The sequence below is a fragment of the Tauraco erythrolophus genome, chromosome 2 (genome assembly GCF_009769465.1).
Source record: "Tauraco erythrolophus isolate bTauEry1 chromosome 2, bTauEry1.pri, whole genome shotgun sequence".
Taxonomy (NCBI): Eukaryota; Metazoa; Chordata; class Aves; order Musophagiformes; family Musophagidae; genus Tauraco; species Tauraco erythrolophus.
In genome coordinates, this window is record NC_141466.1 from 101,625,816 (window position 1) to 101,643,895 (window position 18,080).

Consider the following 18,080-nt stretch of genomic DNA (forward strand, 5'->3'; position numbering starts at 1 on the left):
CTAAAATCCTCTTCCGCCTAGAGAAATAGTCCCCCAGCCTGCCCCCTCCGGCGCCCCTTCCCGCCGTTTCACAAGCTCAGCCCCGCTCTTTCCCGCACCTCACCCCTTCCCGCTCCGGGGCTTGGCGGCCTGAGGGCAGAAAGGGGACGCCCTCGGGGTGCGGGGGGGCCTGCCGAGAAGAGCGCGAAGAGCCGGGACTTCTTTCGCAGCTCCGTTCCCTGACGGCGAAAGCGGAGGGGGGAGGGAGCGGCGCGGAGCGATCCGGGCGGGCTGTGAGGAGGTTTATGAGGCACTGCTGGCGGCCGGGCAGGGCTCAGTGTGAGGCGAGCCGTTGAGCGGGCAGGTTGCTCGTGTGCCCTGTGCAGCCGTTAGCTTCCACCACACCCCACAGCCAGGCCGAGCCACCATGGTGAGTCCCTGGGCATGGGGTAGCGACGGGGCTTTGTGGGGTGCTGGTCTGGTACTCGGTGTGTTGGGTGGGGTGGGTTGGGGGGGGGGGGGGTGACTGGGGGGGTGGGCGGGCGGACGGATGCGCGCCTGTGGTTGTTGTGGGGGGGGGAGAGGGGCAGGTGATTCGGTTCGTGTGGGTCGAGGTCGTCTGCAGAATGGTGGGGGTAGGGGCGAAGACGTCCCTTGCTGTGGTCGGTGGGCTCAGCCCGGCAGCGCGGGCGGGCTGGGGCGGAGGGTCCCGCTCGGAGGCGCCGTGTGCGTAGGAGGAAGTGATGGTGGACTCATCCCGCCCGGGTCCCTTTCCCGCCCTGGGGCGTTGGTGCACATTCAAAATTCAAACTGCCACTCGGTTCTAGCGCCATGACGCTTTGTCGGAGTGTGTGTCGGGTGGGGGGAGAGCGGCAGATAACGGTTCCTTCTGGGAGGAGACCCGCGCCGGGGGGTGCCGGGAGGGGGGGAAGGAGCCTGCCACGATGGCACCAGTTCCACTTTCTTATCGCTTCCTTCCCCCCCCCGTTCCTCCCCCCGGCAAGCCGGCGTGCGCGGCTGAATGGGGCCGGGGAGCCAGCGGCGCGGCAACGGCTGCTGCGAGCGCCTAAGATGTCTGGCTCGCTAGCGAGGTGTGTTGCGCCTGGTAATAATGCAATGCGGAGCCCTGCAGCTTCTGAGCAGCATGATGATGAGGGGCAGGCTGCCTCACTGCACCATCTCCCTCCTTGCTAGACCTGTTGTCAGCTCACGTTGGAGCCGCTCTTCCCTGCCGATTTCATGATAACGCCTTGCTGTCCGTGGCTCTATTGAGCAAGGGAATATTTTTTTTTTAACGGTTTCGGCTTCCCGTTTTGGTCATTGCGGTGGACAGTCCTGCGTTTTCTTGATCAAGCACAATTTATTTTTCCTAGCATATACGTTTGCCTAGGATTGTAATCAACTGTCGAAATAGAACACGTTTTGTGGAATTGGAGAATTGTGTCAAATTCGATCTAAAGGATATGAGTTTAGCTTTTTTAATTAAAAAACAAGTGGATACTGAAACACGTACAAAAAGGAAAAAAATCTTTTGCGAAAGCAACACCAGTGACCGTTTAGTACTATCTCTGCATTAAGAGAAGATGCAGTATAGTGGAATTGCCTTTTCATTCATTACATGCTTTTAAGGAATCGGATCATTATCAACTCACTGTGTCTAATGTAAACGATGGGTACTTAAAATTAAGGGTTTTTTGAAGTGCTTTCTCTGGGCAAAGAAATTAGCTGAACAGAAGCCTGAGTTTGTTCTTTTCCTTGAATTGTGAACCTATACAACAAACCGTCTATAATGGAAAACAAGGAATCTAGCAGCAAAAGATTCTTACTGCTTTTAGTCATCATCTGTACAGAACCAAAAATGGATTATCTTCAAGCAAGGTCTATATGAAAATGGGTGTGTCCAGGAGGCACAGTGGCACTTTGAATGTGGTTATAGTTCATCCTGACAGACCAGACTGGCTAAGCATGTGAATATTTGTTGTCCAATCTGCACATGCTAGGTAAAGCAGAATGATTTGCTCCTAAAATAAGCTAGCCTACTATGAGTGTAATTTTAGCCCTTACATGCTAGTCTGTCTGGTTTGTGTTCTTCAGTTAATCTTGACAGAACAGAACTGTCCATTCAGATCTAACACCTGTGAAGTATACCAAAATGCCAAGTTTCGGAGGGGAGCAGTGTCATCTGCTCTGTGATTTGCTGATCTGTATCAGGCAGTGTTAGTCAGCTCTGTTGAGGTTCTTCCAAACTGATGACTGCATAGCAGCCACGGCTGTAATGAAACACTACCTCTAGAGGCTGCGTGTGCCACTGGAACTGCTTGCGCACACCGCAGCTCCCCTTCCTTCTTTCCTGGGAGGCTTACGTTCTGCGTGAGGCCCTCAGCATAATCTGGGGGTGGGGGGATGGGAGCTGTTGCGGTGAAAATGAAAGTGCTGCAACATGAATCAGAGAATGCCGTGTCAAAGCTGTGGTGCGTTCCCTGGCTTCATCAAAGGAGGTTTTCAGGTGGATCTTGGCCACAGTAAGGGGCATGTCGAAACTTCAGCATAGGAATGTTACAGTTGTAATTTAACTGTTTCTGAAGTTGCCTTGTATTGCCGAAGGTGTACCTGCTGTGATAGGTATAGTCCGTGAGTATCTAGCATAAATTCAGGACAAAGAACTCCCAAGAGGCCGCTCTAGGAAGACCGCAGTGGCCTGTAACTCGCGCCTCTGGATCTGGGCTGATAGCCCTCCACCTGAGCGGCACGGGAGGGAGGGATCTGGCCGACTTGCTGGCTCCGCCTTTACTGCTGTTGCGCAGCAGTCCCTGCAGAGCCTAGCACTGCGGAGTCTGGCGGGTGTTTGTTCAACCTTGCCCCACCTCCGAGCTTATCTTTCAACTGCAGTGTACCTGTGGCTCCTAAAAAGCGTCGTGCTCTTCTCAAGCACTGTACCTCTTGCAGGTACTGGGCAAAGCTTATCCAAATTTATGATTAGTGGCTATAGGATGGTTTAAGTCGCTGGAAGAGTTAGGAAGAGTTTGGGAACACTTAACAGCTTAAACACTGCTTAATGTCATGTCTTTATATAAAACTGTTTATATAAAACAGTATGTGACTCAACTTGGTAACCCATAAGTATTGACCTAAATAAACTAGGTTCTTGCTACTTAAATCTGATCTACAGCTTTCTGTGGATATAAATATCCTACAGAAATGTAGCACATCATTCTCTTCACTCGAGCAATAAAAATGTAAATAGCTTGCAAAGGCATGAGTGAGTCTGTGTTAATGATACACTCCAGACAGATGAAAATCTGTTAGGCTTCTGTTAAGTGACCAGCAGAATGCTTCCATCTCAAAGCCTAATGTTGAATTGGTGATGTTCTTAGCAGTGTTGTGCTGCCCTAGACTATCTAATTTTTTAAAAACAAAAAGTTGAACCTGCATAGGAGTACTTTCTAGAGCTTCTGAAATTGGAGCAAGTGGAGTCTATAGCTGCAAATACCTGTTGGCTGCTCTTTTAGAAGTTGCTTAAGTAGTGTGGTCTTGATTCTTGGACTAGGTGAGCTAAAGGCAGTCTGAGAAATCACTGACTGTGGCTTTTACCTTGGACTGTTGCTGTATTGTATGTGTATTTTTCGTAAGCAATTTAGCTCTTGTATGGTTGCTTGAGCAGCTAACTTCACTTCTGTTACAGGAAGAATAACCAAAAGCTGGTAACTTCTAAGTTTGTATGCAATATAGAAATGTGATTCAAATAGAAACTAGTAAAAATTGACAGATGGTTTATATACCTTTTTCTGAGTATTTCACTGGCAGGTAGCTAATGTGTAGACACCCTGTTGTGGGTACAGCTAAAGGCTGAATATGTTCCTAACTGTCAATATTGTGGTAATTATAAACAGGTTGTTGCTGAAATGGTCACAATAGGAACAAAACTAAAAAAGCAGAGTTGAACTTAGGCAGTGAGTGCATCTTTCATCTTTTCTGTGTTTTAAAGTTGTTTTTTGACTCTTCGGTGGAGTACTGTGAAGTAAAGAGCTTGAGCTTCCTTGAAGGAAATGTATGGGATTGGTACTGCAACTCAACTGGGGCTATCCAGAATATGTTTGAAGAATCAACTGGCTTGAAAACCTAGCAAAAGTATTTCTACAGCCCTCAAACACCTTTGTGTTCTTTCAAGAGTGAAGTCCACTTTGGGTTGGCCTGTGAAGACTGAGGGGGTGTTTATTGCTCTCAAATCTGGTTGATTCAGAATTGTTAAGTGATAGAGCAAAATGAGGCATAAACTGGGGTTTACCCAACTGATACAGAAATTATGTCTTATGCTACTGAACCTTTCCCTAGTGACCCTGTAAACTATCTCATGCTACTTGAGTCTGTAGACAACGATCTGAAAAAAGTCTAGACAGCCATATTGGGCCATTACCAGTTTGGTCTGAAGCTACTAGTACTAGTTATATGGATTTTTTTTTTTTACAGCCAGGTCTAAGACATGAAGCTTCATGTTAGTCGAGGGATGATTTAATTCTGGAGAAGAGTTTATTTTTCTAATTATAGCATTGTAACTTAGCAGAAGAGACTAGTCTGTCTTAAATTTGGGATTTGGGGGTTACTGCTGTATTACTTAGTATTTAGTGTTAAAGCTCAGGTTAGTTTATCAATGAATTACTACCAGTAGTCTGCTGTGTTAGTGGGTTTTTAAAACATGTCTAGAGGGACCTGTGTGCGTGGAGTTTGCTACTGTTGCTTGGGTAATTGACTGATACACATGGTAATCCATTATTTGAATATGCCAGATATTGCTGGGTCAGGAAATGGAGGCAGGCTGCTAGTTTTTACTTAGCAAGCAATTCTGACGGCTTTTGAGCTGTGTTTAGTTAGAACTGTTTCAGAATGTTACAGATAAGTCCTGAAGAGCAGCTGCCATATTCAAAAGCCTCTAACAAGTCTGTCTTATTTTGCCTTGAACTTTGCTATGACTATAATGATACTCTCTTTTATTGCAGGCTGATCAACTGACAGAAGAGCAGATTGCAGGTGAGGTTTTCATGCTCTGTTGCTACTCCTACTTGACCTGACACATCTCTTAATCCAGTGACAGTCTGTGTTACACAAGATATTTAGCTTTCTTAAATACTAAAGTAGTATTGTGGAATGTTTTGTCACCCAAGTTTTAAAGGCTTATCTACTGTAAATGCACCATGAATACAATAAATCTGAAGTTTTGTCCTCTAGAATAGTTAGACAATCCTTAAAGCTTTACTAGCTAGCTAGACTTGGGACTCTATTTTTTTTTCTCTTGTTATTACAGAATTGTCCCAAGTGCAAACTAAAAGGCAGTAGGAGGGCAAATCTCTGAAGACTTGGAATCTGGAGTGCTCTTCTAACAGAAGGCAAAAATAATTTATTTTGCAGTCTCCTGTCAACAGAGACGTTTTCAGAGTGGCTGTTTTTGATGTCATCATGAAGCCAGTCTCTGCTGTCAACTCTCGATATTCCTATATTTGGAACTGCATTGTGTACTTGGACACAAGTGCTCTGTGCGCTGTTCTGATGGTCTGGCGCTTGCTCTGAAATGCTTTAATAAGTCTGCATCTCTTACTTCTTAGTATTGGTCCCTTGACAATGGTTTCTGTGCACTGACAACTGTCTACTAGTGGCTGAAACTTCTGGTTATCGTGTCTCCTATGAGTGCAGGCTGCACAAACCAGTAATCTCAGTGCTCTCTGAAGGCTTACTTCAACTTCAGTAATTGATATGACTTAAAGCTGGTAATGCAGAATTCGGCCTTGCCATGGACATTCAAAAACTTCAGTTTTTTTATCTGATGGGTATATACTGTTAATATCAAAGTCTTCAGTGTGCATAACTGTCATGTGAAATGATTTTAGAGGGTGTTAGGGTTCTGCTAATCTCATAGTACTAGGTCGAGCGTACAAATAAGAGCCTGTAAGATGTATTGCTATTTAACTATGGTCTAGCTCTTGAAGACATTGTATTAAACAAAAGTGATAATAATAAGCTAGTTTGTTTTTACCATAATTGCCAAATTTGAAGTGTAAGAACATTCTTTTGTAGCTTTTAGACTTCAGGAGCTTGCTTTAACTCATAGGATACTAATTATGGTTTTGTGGAAAGTCCTTCGTCTATTTACTTGTTGCCATGGTACTGTCTTATGAGTAAGCACAAGCCAAATGTAGTTCAACTGGAGATTTTTTCTGAAAGTGGCCTACATATCTTAAGGGTTTTGCGATCAGTTTAGTTGGAGCAGGCTTTATCAATTGTCACTGCAGTCTTTTCAATAATGGTTCATTGTTCCTGTTAACTGTAGAAGCTTTATTAGTTGATGTTGCTGATTATGGAGTATGAACAGGAAGCTTATTAACATTACCTCAGGATTAGTGCAAATGTTAGCTATTCAGTAAAGATAGTATAGGTCTTAGAGCCAAAAGTGAGTATTAATAAGCTTGTCATACTGGAATAGAGGGTTTTCATCTGTGTGGAAAGAATAAAAGTATAACTTAGTATCCAGTGTAAAATGGCCTGCCGCTTTCAGTTCAGCTATGGTATTTCATGAAGCAAATGTATTTGCAAGTAAACCATAAATATCTGATGTGAAGATGTAAGGCCACTGCTGGCCTGTAGGCAGCCATCTCAAGTACTGTTTAGGAAGGGTTGCACCTGATGAAGCAGCCTGCTTAGTTTTGCTGTTGAAGGCTGGTGTCTTGCATGGGAAAACTGTTAAGGTACAGTTTGCATGTTTTACTGAGACTGTGTGGCTTTAAAGGCTTGAGCCCCCTACCATTCTATGTCAGCTTATCTGAAGATACCTAGTTTTTGAGTTGAAGATGGAATTAAGAAAATAGTACTACAAGGTAGAGACCACATTCCCTTTCTTAAATAAGAGGCTGAAGTAGTTAAAGCAGCTGCTGCTTCTGGGCTTAAAACAAATCTTCCACTTCTACTGTGAAGCACCAGAATACAGTTGTTAAAGATTCCAGGTGTTCTTATTTCCTATGGAACTCATTGGTCATATAGGACTGAAGCTTCTTGTCATTATAGGCAGGGGTGAAAGGCTTCTAGGCTTTTTTTGTATGAAAGACTGATTTTGAAAACCAAGTAGGTACAGAATATGAATGCTAGTTGCAACTTCATTCAGTTAAGAATTGAAGTTAGAGTCAAATGGGTATCCCTTTGGTTGTGTTGTATTAAAGGTGTATAGGTCAGGACTGTTTGATGGGGGTGGTCAGGGAGGGGTGTCTAAACATCTTTTGTCCCAAAGCAGCTGGTCTAGAGAGCTATACTTCCTTCCATTAGACCTCAAAGAGGTCTAAGTGGACTGTTTAAACAAGTAGGCCTATGTCGGTGTTTGTTATGCCTTGTTCCTTTATTGTGCTGTAGTTCTCTGTTGGGGATCTGACCACAAGAGTTATTTTGAATCTTTTCCATAGTAGGAATAGCCATGTTTAAGTGTCGAGCTCCTGGTGGCTGTGAAAAGAACAATTGACATTCTCCTATAAAAGTTCCAGACATAGCTGGCTAAACTGTGTGGGAATGGTAGTTCTGGTTCACTGAACATATTGGGTCACTGAAGACTGCCACTTCATCTGGAAAGGTGTTATGGGGCAGAGATGCCTCAGAAGCTATTGTTAAACAGAACATTTTGAGCTAGGGTGTTAGAGTTCATGTTCTGTTGGACTAGCCTTTCTTTTGAGGGGCCTGGAAGTAGTCTTTTCTCTTGATGCAGTGTGCTTTTCAGAAGAAAGGAAAGGCTGAAACCTTGTAGGCTGGCCTGAAGATGAGTGGTTCTGCCAACACTGTCCTTAGGTTTCTGACAGATTAGCCTTATCTAGGATAGAAGAGAACTTTCATTTGCATTTTGGTATGGAGGAGCATTGAATAGAGGGAGGATTTGCTTTACGTGCTATGTGGAGTCATAAGGTGTTTAACTGTGGGAGATGACTTTTATAATCTTATGTTGCAGGAGGCCAGAATTGAATTGCTCACTAAACTTCAGTATTTCATAGCTGCCTTTGCTGGCTGTTGCTGCAAATCCTCCAGAGCTGTGCTAGGTTGTTCTTATTCTAGTCTAAAAGGTATCTCCATAGGTTGTTACTACTTTGTTCTAATTACTGGAAGTGGTTAAAGAGGTATTTTATTCGTATTCCTAACTTGATTCAACATTTCAAATGGGAATATGCTGCTGATCTTTGAATCACTTTACTTTCTTTATGGTTATGGTTTATAGCTGGTTGTTTCTTAGCCTGCAGCATCTTTAGTAAAAGAAGAGTTGTCCTTTGAGTGGTTCGTTTCAAGTGTTCAGAATAGATGACTGAATGGTCCATGTTGTAGAATGCAAGTCTTTGAATTTTGTGTGTAAAAAAAAAAAAAAAAAAAAAATTACTCTTTCCAAGCAGGGTCATTGCAGTACTGTGAAGTCTGCTTTGTGTTTTGAGTTAGTGATAGTTGACCTTCAAGCTAAGGATGAAGTGGTTAACAGCTAAACATTTGAGTAACACTTGAATACCTGACTTTTGATGAAGACTCAGTGTTCTTCTGAGGCCTTTCTGTGATAGACTATGAACTTTTCTCGATCCAAAAGCCTTTTCTCCCCTGGTGTAAAACTTTACTCCTAATAAACCTATTTGTTGCCTCCAAGCTAACTGAAACTAGCCCCAAAGACTGTTTGGAAGTTACTGTAGGTAGAGGTTATAGCTGCCTGTTTGGGTAAGCCTGTTTCTGCTTTGTGATTATATTAATGCTGGCTTGAAACAGGCTGGTCCTGTGGTAGCCTTGCTCTGATTCTTACATGCTAAACAGTGGGAGTTGGCTTTTGGAGCACTCTGAAATGTTAGATGTAGAAGAGTGTTTTTTTTCCTGGATGGGACTCAGCTGTGGCTCTGGTATTATAGCTGTGTTCATGAACTATAAAAAGCCTGGTTTTGTAGTTGCATTTTTAACATTTGCCAGCTTGTACTCACCTCGAGTTTTGGAGTATGGTATGGATGAAGTAAGACTTTGTGCAGTTCATGTGAAAACACAACTTTTACTGTGACTAGTTTTGGTCTGGGAAACCCACCATCTGGAAAGCTGGCTGCTTGGAAATGTTGAAAAATTAATCCTTGGAAGTATTTCTGATGCAGGAGTACCCTTGAGCTAATGAGTTTGCCAAAGGCATGACCTCGGGTGCCTTGAAAGATGTGAAAGGATCTGAACTATACAAGGGAATAGATAGGTTTTTCATGTTTAACTGTAATTTGTGTGTGAGCTGCTACAGTCCAGTGAGCTGGTTTAAGGTCTGTGGCCAAAGACAAACAGATGGCATGGATTAAAACCAACTCCATTTTTGGACTGGACAATTAAACATGTTATGCTTGTATTAATATTGCTGGCTACAATACAGCCGTTGTAGGGGGTTAAGAGGTAGCACTGAAACCCAGTTAAGCAGTCTTACATCTGTTTTTGACTAGTTTTGTGAAGGCTGTTTCAGGGTACAATAGGACTGAAGCAATTTTCTAAGCAGCTTTTCAGACAGTAGGACTCCGGTGACTTTCCTCTTGTAACAACTGGCTTGGAGCTGCGTATATACATAGACTTCAGAACTGCCCAAGTCCAGTGGGAGAGAGTTGGCAGAAGTTGCTTTTTAGCTAGGTGTGGCCCAATGTTAAGACCGGTGGTGCTAGGTGCTGCAGTTTAGCATAACATATACTGTTCAGACCTACATGTCCAGCGGAAGTGAGTTATAATGAGAAACTATTTTTAGTTTGGTCTAATTATACCTTTTTCTGTTGACTTGTCTCCTCTATCAGTAAAAGTAGTGCTCTTAAGGTGTAGCATTTGTATTTTGAGTACCGTTTTTCAGCTTTCTCAAAGTAATTTTGTATTATTTTCTCATAAGACAGACAGTTTCTACCAAGGATATGGATCATTCTAGTTGCAGACAGCTATTCCTTTTAGCTCTGTATTAGGCATTCTTGTTCAAGGTAGTAACAAACATCTGAGTACTTCTGAAATGGATGACCTTCCATCTTATTTAGGTCAAAATGTGGTTGATTGATAGACTGGTGGGTTGTTTTCCAGATGCTGGTGCTTCCATATTGGCATTACAGTTACAGCAGGCTGAGCGGTATACCAACATTTTCTTGAGAGAATGAAATGGAGTTTTGTAATTTACAACAATAAGTAGCCATGGATTCTTACATTGTTAAGTAAACTTAACATTTCAAAGTTGAAGAGTTTAACTAATTTTATGTTGTTGTACAGAATTCAAAGAAGCTTTTTCACTATTTGACAAGGATGGTGATGGTACTATAACTACAAAGGAGTTGGGGACAGTGATGAGATCGCTTGGTCAAAACCCCACAGAAGCAGAGCTACAGGATATGATCAATGAAGTAGATGCTGATGGTAAGATTTTACTAATAAGTAATTTAATAAAGTGCCTAAAAAGTGTTTTTTCTAACAAAGTAACTATCTTGCAGGCAATGGCACAATTGACTTTCCAGAGTTTCTGACAATGATGGCAAGAAAAATGAAAGATACAGATAGTGAAGAAGAAATTAGAGAAGCGTTCCGTGTGTTTGACAAGGTACTGAAATCCTTACCTTAAATATTTCTGTTGCGAAAACTCAGTCTGACTTCTAATGAGCTTCCTCATTGAATTGGGGGGGGGGTATCTGCAGTCCCGTCATCTAGAAGGTCTAAATTAACGAGTCATCCTAAAGTTCAGTTTACTGTACCTGAAAGACAAACGAGTCATTGTGATAGTAGTAGGTGATACTATTAAGCTACCACTTGCTATGATACTAAAATACACGTACAAGGCTGGCAGGGATATTGCTTAAATATTTAAAATGGTCATCGCTTTAAATCTTCCACTTAGTTGTTACTAAGTAAATTGTTAAATGAGTCTAAAGTTACTGAGCTTCTTAAGCAAGATGTGCTTTTAAACAGAAAACACAGGAAGCTGAGTACCTTGGGGTGTGGAAAGGAAGTCCAGAGTTCGTGTACACTATACTTCAATATCCAGTGTCTAAAAGTGGTCTCTGAAGGCCTTGTGGCTTTGTGCTGGACTCCTGTGAAACAGGTGAATGAGATGAGTAGCTTCTGTTCTAAGAAATAGACACTTGAACCAGCCAGTCACATGTCCGAATAGGCATCTGTCACCTAAAAAGGTTCAAAAGGTGCCAATTGCTTTGTTGGTAACTAAAAAATGTCTTGGGATAGGGCAGCCGAATTAGACTGTATTGGGTAAGTTGTTTTTAAAATGTCCTTTTAAGACTAAGATCCTGGGCAGTACTGAAGATGTGCTTACAACTCTCGTTTGCCTTGCGTGAATGCTAGTGGTTAAAGTTATGCTAATGTCTTAAGAAAATTGCAGAGTGAGTTGAACATTAAGTTACAGTTAAGTCACTCAGCCTTAGACAAGTCTATTCCAGTCTTCTTTTTTCCCCTCCCAGGATGGTAATGGTTACATTAGTGCTGCAGAACTCCGCCATGTGATGACAAATCTTGGAGAGAAGCTAACAGATGAAGAAGTTGATGAAATGATTAGGGAAGCAGACATTGATGGTGATGGTCAAGTAAACTATGAAGGTAAGGAGTTGTTAACTGATTGTTTTGGTGTAGCAGTCTTCACACTGGTGATTGTGTAGATGTTGATAGCCCTATTTAAATTTGGTGAGGCTATGTTCAGATGAGATCTTCTCAACAGTGAAGTGTTCCTTTAAGCTAATGTCTTTCAGTATGTACTTTGTGTACCTCTAAATAGGTTTAAGTTTGAGTGGTTTATTGCTATGTTTGTGCCAAAGGCAAAAGCCTATTCAACTGTGCGGTGTAAGAAATAACTTTCTAAATCTAATGATGTCTAATGACCATTAGAATAAGTAAGCTAGCTGAGATGTTAACATACTGTTCATACTGTTCTGTTCACTAATGAGTGTTCATCTGACTGTAGCAAGTAACTCATTTTTCATTAATGCTTTTAAAATTACTAATTAAAGGGGAAAGCCTCTAAAATACGCAGAAATTAAGACCTTTAGAGGACCTCTTAAGTAATTTCACACAAGCTGCAGCAATAGCGTATTTTTATTTCCTTCTTGCTTCCTGGCATTGAAACTTAAATGAAGCCAAACAAGCAGGAGGAGTTCTGTTTGACAATTGCTTGCAGCTCAGAAGCACTAAGCTTGTTTTCTTTTTAACTTTCTGAACATCTTATAGAAAAGAGCTATAGTATTTTTAGATAATACCCTTACTGTTTCTGAGGTGCAGATGTGATTTTCCCTTTAAAGCCTTTTTGGTTGTGGCCTCAGGTTGAGCACTCATCTGAGTGAAAAGACACGTTTTGTGGACCAGGCTGCTGCTCCATAACTGTACTTATGAATAAGACTGTTCAGAGGCTGGCACTAGAGAGAGGGTAGGCATCCCTCTTGTTTCCAGTTGCTCTTCTGAAACTTGAGCAACCAGTTAACTCCTTCTAGGTTCCTAGTTTCTTTTTGTTATTGTACCTGAAACTATGGTTCAGCAAGATATGTGAAGGATCCTAGTTTTGGAATCCAACTTCTAATGTGCTGTGAATAAGCAATGATTCAGTTGCTTAAAGCTGCCCAGACAGTCAAGTAAGACTTGAGCTATTCTGCTTTGAAAAAGTTCAAACCAACACAATGTCTTGATTGTACACCTACTTGATTGCCACTTCAACACGATTTCTACTGATCCCTTAGTCAGATGTCTTGTCCCTATCTGTAAGTCAGTGGGCATGAGGACCCTGTAATGTTTTATTTTGGAAGTAAGGCTGTTCTCCAGTTAACTGAGGTACAAACTTTTTTGATAAAAGCAGAGGCCTTTTGCCATTAAAAAGAGGTTTTTAGGTGTGATTGGTGGAAAAGGGGACTATCTTGAACATGCCTTTTTGAATGTAACTGAAAACATGGTTTTAAACCAGCGTTTAGCACTAGTAAGGCAGGTCACTTCTCAGATCTTGCAATTCAGATTTTTCTCTGAGTAACTCTTATGCAACTCTTTCCTTTTGCAGAGTTTGTACAAATGATGACAGCGAAGTGAAGACGTTGTACAGAATGTGTTAAATTTCTTGTACAAAATTGTTTATTTGCCTTTTCTCTGTTTGTAACTTATCTGTAAAAGGTTTTTCCCTTACTGTCAAAAGAATATGCATGTATAGTAATTAGAAGGCCATTCCTCCATGTTTTTCTCCTTTATCTTACTGTCATTGTTCTGATTTTTGGAAAATTGATCTAAGTAACAAATGTTGCATGTGGCTTACTCTGGATATTTAAGCCCTTCTGCACATCTAAAGTTAGATGGAGTTGGTTAACTGAGGGAACATCTGGGTTGTCTGTTTTTTAAAAAAAAGTAGCTTTCTTTAGGAGACTTGGGTATGACTAGTGTAACAAGTTACATAAAGTAAGCTAGGGTTTGCCATGCATTAGCAATTCCATGAAGTGACATGCTGGCTGTAGTTGTCCAGTATGTTAAAAGGAGCCTTTTCTGCTTTCTGTGGTGGAGGATAAGGACTCTTGCAGCTAACTGCAGGATAAAAACCATGTGAATAGTATATATACATGTGGCTAATGCACTGTAAAAAAAAAAAAAAATCATTCTCCTAGCTTACTTCACAGTAACTTGTTTGTGGCCATACCTGTAACATGTTGTTGAAATGTGGAGTCTTAACGTTGTGGACGATTGACAGTCAACAATATGAAACTTAAGTTGCACTAATGCAAAACGGGTGATTTATCCAGGTACTCGTACACAAGGTTTTTTTTGTACTGCTGGTCCTGTACCAGAAAACATTTTCTCCTCTTGTTACTATGCTTTTTAAACTTTGTTTAGCCACTTATTTTCAAAAAAATCTGCTTATGGCACGATTTGCCTCAAATCCATTCCAAGTTGTATATTTGTTTTCCAATAAAAAATTACAATTTACCCATACTGTTTCAATGTATCCTTGAATTATTTACAGGAATTGTTCAATGCAGTTGCTGCTCTGTGTTTCAGTATGTAGCAGTTTGGTTTGCTTATGCAATGGATTGGCTGTCTTAAAATAGCTTGGAAGGTGAAAACTTAGTCCTTAAACTCTGGCCCTTAATAGTATTGTTGACTTGAAGAAGCTTTCTTACTAGTAGTTTAAAATGTATTTTACAGTCTTGTGTGGAGCTTGGTGCTTCAATAAACTTACCGTAGTGACTGGCTATGCCCACTATCTGTAGACATTGTGAACTGGATGTTGACCTAGTTCAATAGTTGACCTAAAATTAAAATTCCTTGTTCGGACAACTAAACCTGTTTGCTTTCTTTTAATTATTTTGGAGTTTATTCCCTGTCAGGTACTACATTGGGATAACTTAGTCTCACACCTGGACTTTTCTGAAACTGCTGTGTCTGAGGTGCCATTCAGGATGCAGTCAGCTCAAAGTACAGAGGAGACGACATTCTCTTACTGATCTGCTAATGAGGATGATGGTGCTTTTGCACTAGTTCTTTGTCAAGGTTTAATTTTTTTTTAAAGCAGAAAACAAACCTGGTTTTGACCAAGGACAAATCCAAGACCTCAAAAGAATGTCAGAGGCCATTGGTGCCCCTTGCCTCTGTACTCTCCTGGCAAGAACTGACTGATTGTACATATGCTATATGGTTATCTTGTTTGGGGATTCTGATTGCCTTTAAACAAAGCATTGGCCCCTGGGTCTGGTTACCCTCACTGGTCCCAGCAAAGCAGCTGCCTAATGTTGTAAAGCTGTTTTAATAATTTTTGAGGTATTTGTAATTACAGTGAAAATGTAAAATGAGAACAGCTGATCAAGCTGATTTCAGAAACACTTGATAAAGTGTTTATGGTCACTGATCTTAAAGCCCTGCTCTCTAAGGACTATGAGCAGCTCTATTGATTTTCCAAAGGAGGCTTGTCAAAAGTGCTTATAAATTGCCAGTATCAGAATTCCTTAGAATTGTTGCTTGTGCACTGGCAGTCTGATTCAGAAAGCTTATGCAGTCTAAATATTCTAGCAGTTAGTGTTTGCCTTCTACAAAATGAATGACTGAACAAACACCTGCTATCCAGTCTTCATCCTGTGGCCTAGGAGCCTTGGGAAAAGACATAGGTGCTTAAACTGGCACGGGATGAGGAGAATTTGACAGAGCCATCAGAACAACCACTTGAGATTCTGACTTGTAGGAGTTGTTGGAAGTGTCATTTTTAGAGATAAATAATGCAAACAAGCATCTGACATGAATTTGTATTTGCCAATCTGGTGTCTTGACTTTCAGTAGGCTGGGAATCACACTTTGACCCACAGTCTTGTGCTACAACTCAGCATGCATTTGGAAGCATCTGACTAAGGTAAAAAGGAGAGGATCCTCTCCATTCTGTGTGACAAGGCCACCTTTATTTACTGTCATTTTAGCTGCTCCCCTCTTTTTGTTCAGTGCAAGTGTCTGTTGCTATTTTCTGAATGAAGTGTTTGCTTTCTAGGTCAATATTGAAGTCTTGTAGCCTTGTTTACATATTTTAACTGCAGAATGGGGGTAATACTTTGAAGTATTTTCTGCTGGTGGAAAAAATGTAAAGTGTGGTGGAAGCCAATGGCATTGATCACTACAACTTGAACCTTGTGGCTGAGCTGTATTTGCAGGTGCTGCTGCTATTTTGAAACAGATGGTCCTTGGGTCACTCTAGACAGATTCCAGATGTGTACGTATGTAGGAATACTCTGAAACTTCAAGTTCAGCTTCTGGTAGCTTGCCAAGATGCAATCCTTCATCTCATCTGTTGAACATTAAGAACCTCCACCATATTTTACAACAGCAAGAACAAAAACTTTGATGGTACAACACTGCAGTAAAACACCTGGTGGTGCTGTTTTATTCTAAACTGAGGAGTGAGGCGAGAGATCTTATGCCTAAAGACTGCTGTTCCCTTAATGTATAGGCTTAGAGGGAGATCCTATCAATGTGTACTAAAAACCTGATGGGAGTGAATGAAGACAGAGCCAGATTTATCTTGGTAGTGTCCACTGGCAGAACAAGAGGCAATGGGCACAAATTTAAAAAGATTTAAGTTCTCTCTGAACAGGAGAAAATGCTTTTTTTTTTTTTACAATGAGAGTGGTCAGACAGGTTGTGGAGTCTGCAGATTCAAAACCTAGCTGACAAGGTGCTGGGCAAGTGGCTCTAGCTGACCCTGCTTGAGCAGGGAGTTGGACTAGATGATCTCAACAGGTCTCTACCAATCTAAATGATGCTGTGAAGTGAAGGTGCCCTGCTAGCTTCCTAGGCTTACCATGGTGTGCTACCTATCTTCATATGGTGGTCTTTCCCCGTGAAGGAAGATGTGTAATTGCTTGCTACAGCCTGAAACTCTAGAGTATCTCTAGCTCATTCTAGTGGTGTTGAAGTCACCAAGCAGGATTACAGAAGACACTACTATGTACTTCAAGGTGGTGAGCTGTCATGAAAATAAATACTTCCCTAATCACTTGCAGCTGTGGAATTTTGGTGGGGGAATATATCACTGGAGGAGGAGGAGTAGTAGCTGGTAGGCTTGTAGCCTGTTAAGATACAGCTAATAAGTTTACAAACTGTTGTTGAAGAAAGGAAAGTTTCCATAGTTCAGGATCAGTCATCATTGCTGGCCATTTCAAGTGGGAGTGGGTGGGAAATACTAGAGAAACTTCAAAAATTCTCCTTGAAATAATGCGTATTTAAAAATGGCTTTTCTATTGATGTCTTCATGTTGGATGCTTAAGGAAGTTTCATTCTAATTCAGAGTTAGCCTGTCAAACGATAGACTCTTCAGATACATTAGTTCTTTGCTAAACTGAACGTTTTTAAAAATGAATCTTGAAAAGTAATCTTTTTCCCCACAGTGAGAAGAGTAGGTGTTTGAAATGACAATGTGCATGAACACACTGGGGTGTGTGATATAAGTACAAAACCTGTCATGTTCAGCCAAAAGGGACAATGAATGCTGAAAGAACCAAAGTCACTGCATAGTAAATCTGTGCTTAACAGAACTTCAAAAAGGAGATAGAATCATATTTGGGACAGAGAGATGATAGTTTGCTAGAGTAAGTGTTTTTATATCATAGTATCTCCTCAGCTGTCTCTTTTTTGACTTATGTGTACCTTTATCATTAGTACAGATTTATGACTGGAGTGAGAATAACCAAACTGCATCTACTCTGATTTCTGGTTTTGAAAAGTTCTTACTTGCCTACAAGAAGAGTCAAAGTTTGTCAGGTTGTCTATTTACTCTGTTCTTAGAGCTGACTCTGATAGCTGTGTATACACAAAAAAAAACACAAACGTATTTTCAAAGACTACGTTTACAAAGAAAAAGAAGAAAATATTGAAGTGGGGATCCTTAACTTTCCAATTTCACATAAGTGCAAGTCTGATGTCAGTGTCATCTTCAGATTGTGTAAACGGCAGTTTTTGTTTCAAATTGATGACTCTTCTAGCTGCTCATTAGAAAAATACCTCCTATGGCTTTTTAATACAAACTGTGGAGAAGAGGATATTTATTTCAGTGTCTTAAACTTCAGAGTCCAGACAGGTTCAAGAAATTGCACAAAAATCTAGTCCAACTGGAATACCTTAAGATGAGATTTTCAGAAGATTTGGTAAAGGTGACTTAGAAGAGTAATAGCCTAAAGATGAGGCATATTCTCTGTGAAACTCTGGTTGGATGACATGATACAGTAATTCTTAATAACATTATTCAAAGTTTCAGTAGGCTGTTGAAGAATGGGTCTCCATTTTACTGAATGTTTTATGTATGTGGAGTCGCAGATGGTTCCTGCTCTGAGCTCTTGCCATGCAAACAGGGTATCGTGCAGTGTTGTGTAATGATGGCACACTGCAGGTTGGCCTCATTTTTATTTTTTCAGGAGGAGCTGAACTGGAAATAAGAGTGAAAGAAAAGTACAGGGAAAAGAGAGAGGATGAAAGAATATAATATTAGAATGATGTGGGAGGAAAAGAAAATAAGTGTGATGCAAGCATCTAATAATTGGTGTGAGACCAAGTCCAGCACTGTTCTCTGAATAATACCCTGACCCTGAGGCTGGAGCCCCTGGCTTGCTCCTGCAAGTTGT

The 18,080-nt window shown here is 41.2% G+C and overlaps 1 protein-coding gene across 2 annotated transcripts; it reads left to right on the forward strand.

The window, feature by feature from the left end:
• The first annotated feature begins 276 nt into the window (after positions 1-276).
• CALM2 (calmodulin 2) lies at positions 277-13,911 on the forward strand. Of its 2 annotated transcripts, XM_086631682.1 has the most exons (6): positions 277-409; positions 4,974-5,004; positions 10,231-10,374; positions 10,449-10,555; positions 11,427-11,562; positions 13,001-13,911. In XM_086631682.1, exons 1-6 carry the CDS (start codon positions 407-409, stop codon positions 13,027-13,029), a joined length of 450 nt encoding a protein of 149 aa, XP_086487808.1. In that variant the 5' UTR covers positions 277-406; the 3' UTR covers positions 13,030-13,911. The 2 variants fall into 2 exon arrangements, with proteins under 2 accessions (XP_086487808.1, XP_009986082.2); XM_009987780.2 differs by lacking the exons at positions 277-409; positions 4,974-5,004.
• Positions 13,912-18,080: the final 4,169 nt, after the last annotated feature.

Bases quoted from the DNA above. Each gene is read 5' to 3' on its own strand.
- CALM2 (XM_086631682.1), top strand. The intron at 10,375-10,448 runs GTAAGATTTTAC...ACTATCTTGCAG, and splicing joins CAATGAAGTAGATGCTGATG to GCAATGGCACAATTGACTTT. The intron at 11,563-13,000 runs GTAAGGAGTTGT...TTCCTTTTGCAG, and splicing joins TGGTCAAGTAAACTATGAAG to AGTTTGTACAAATGATGACA.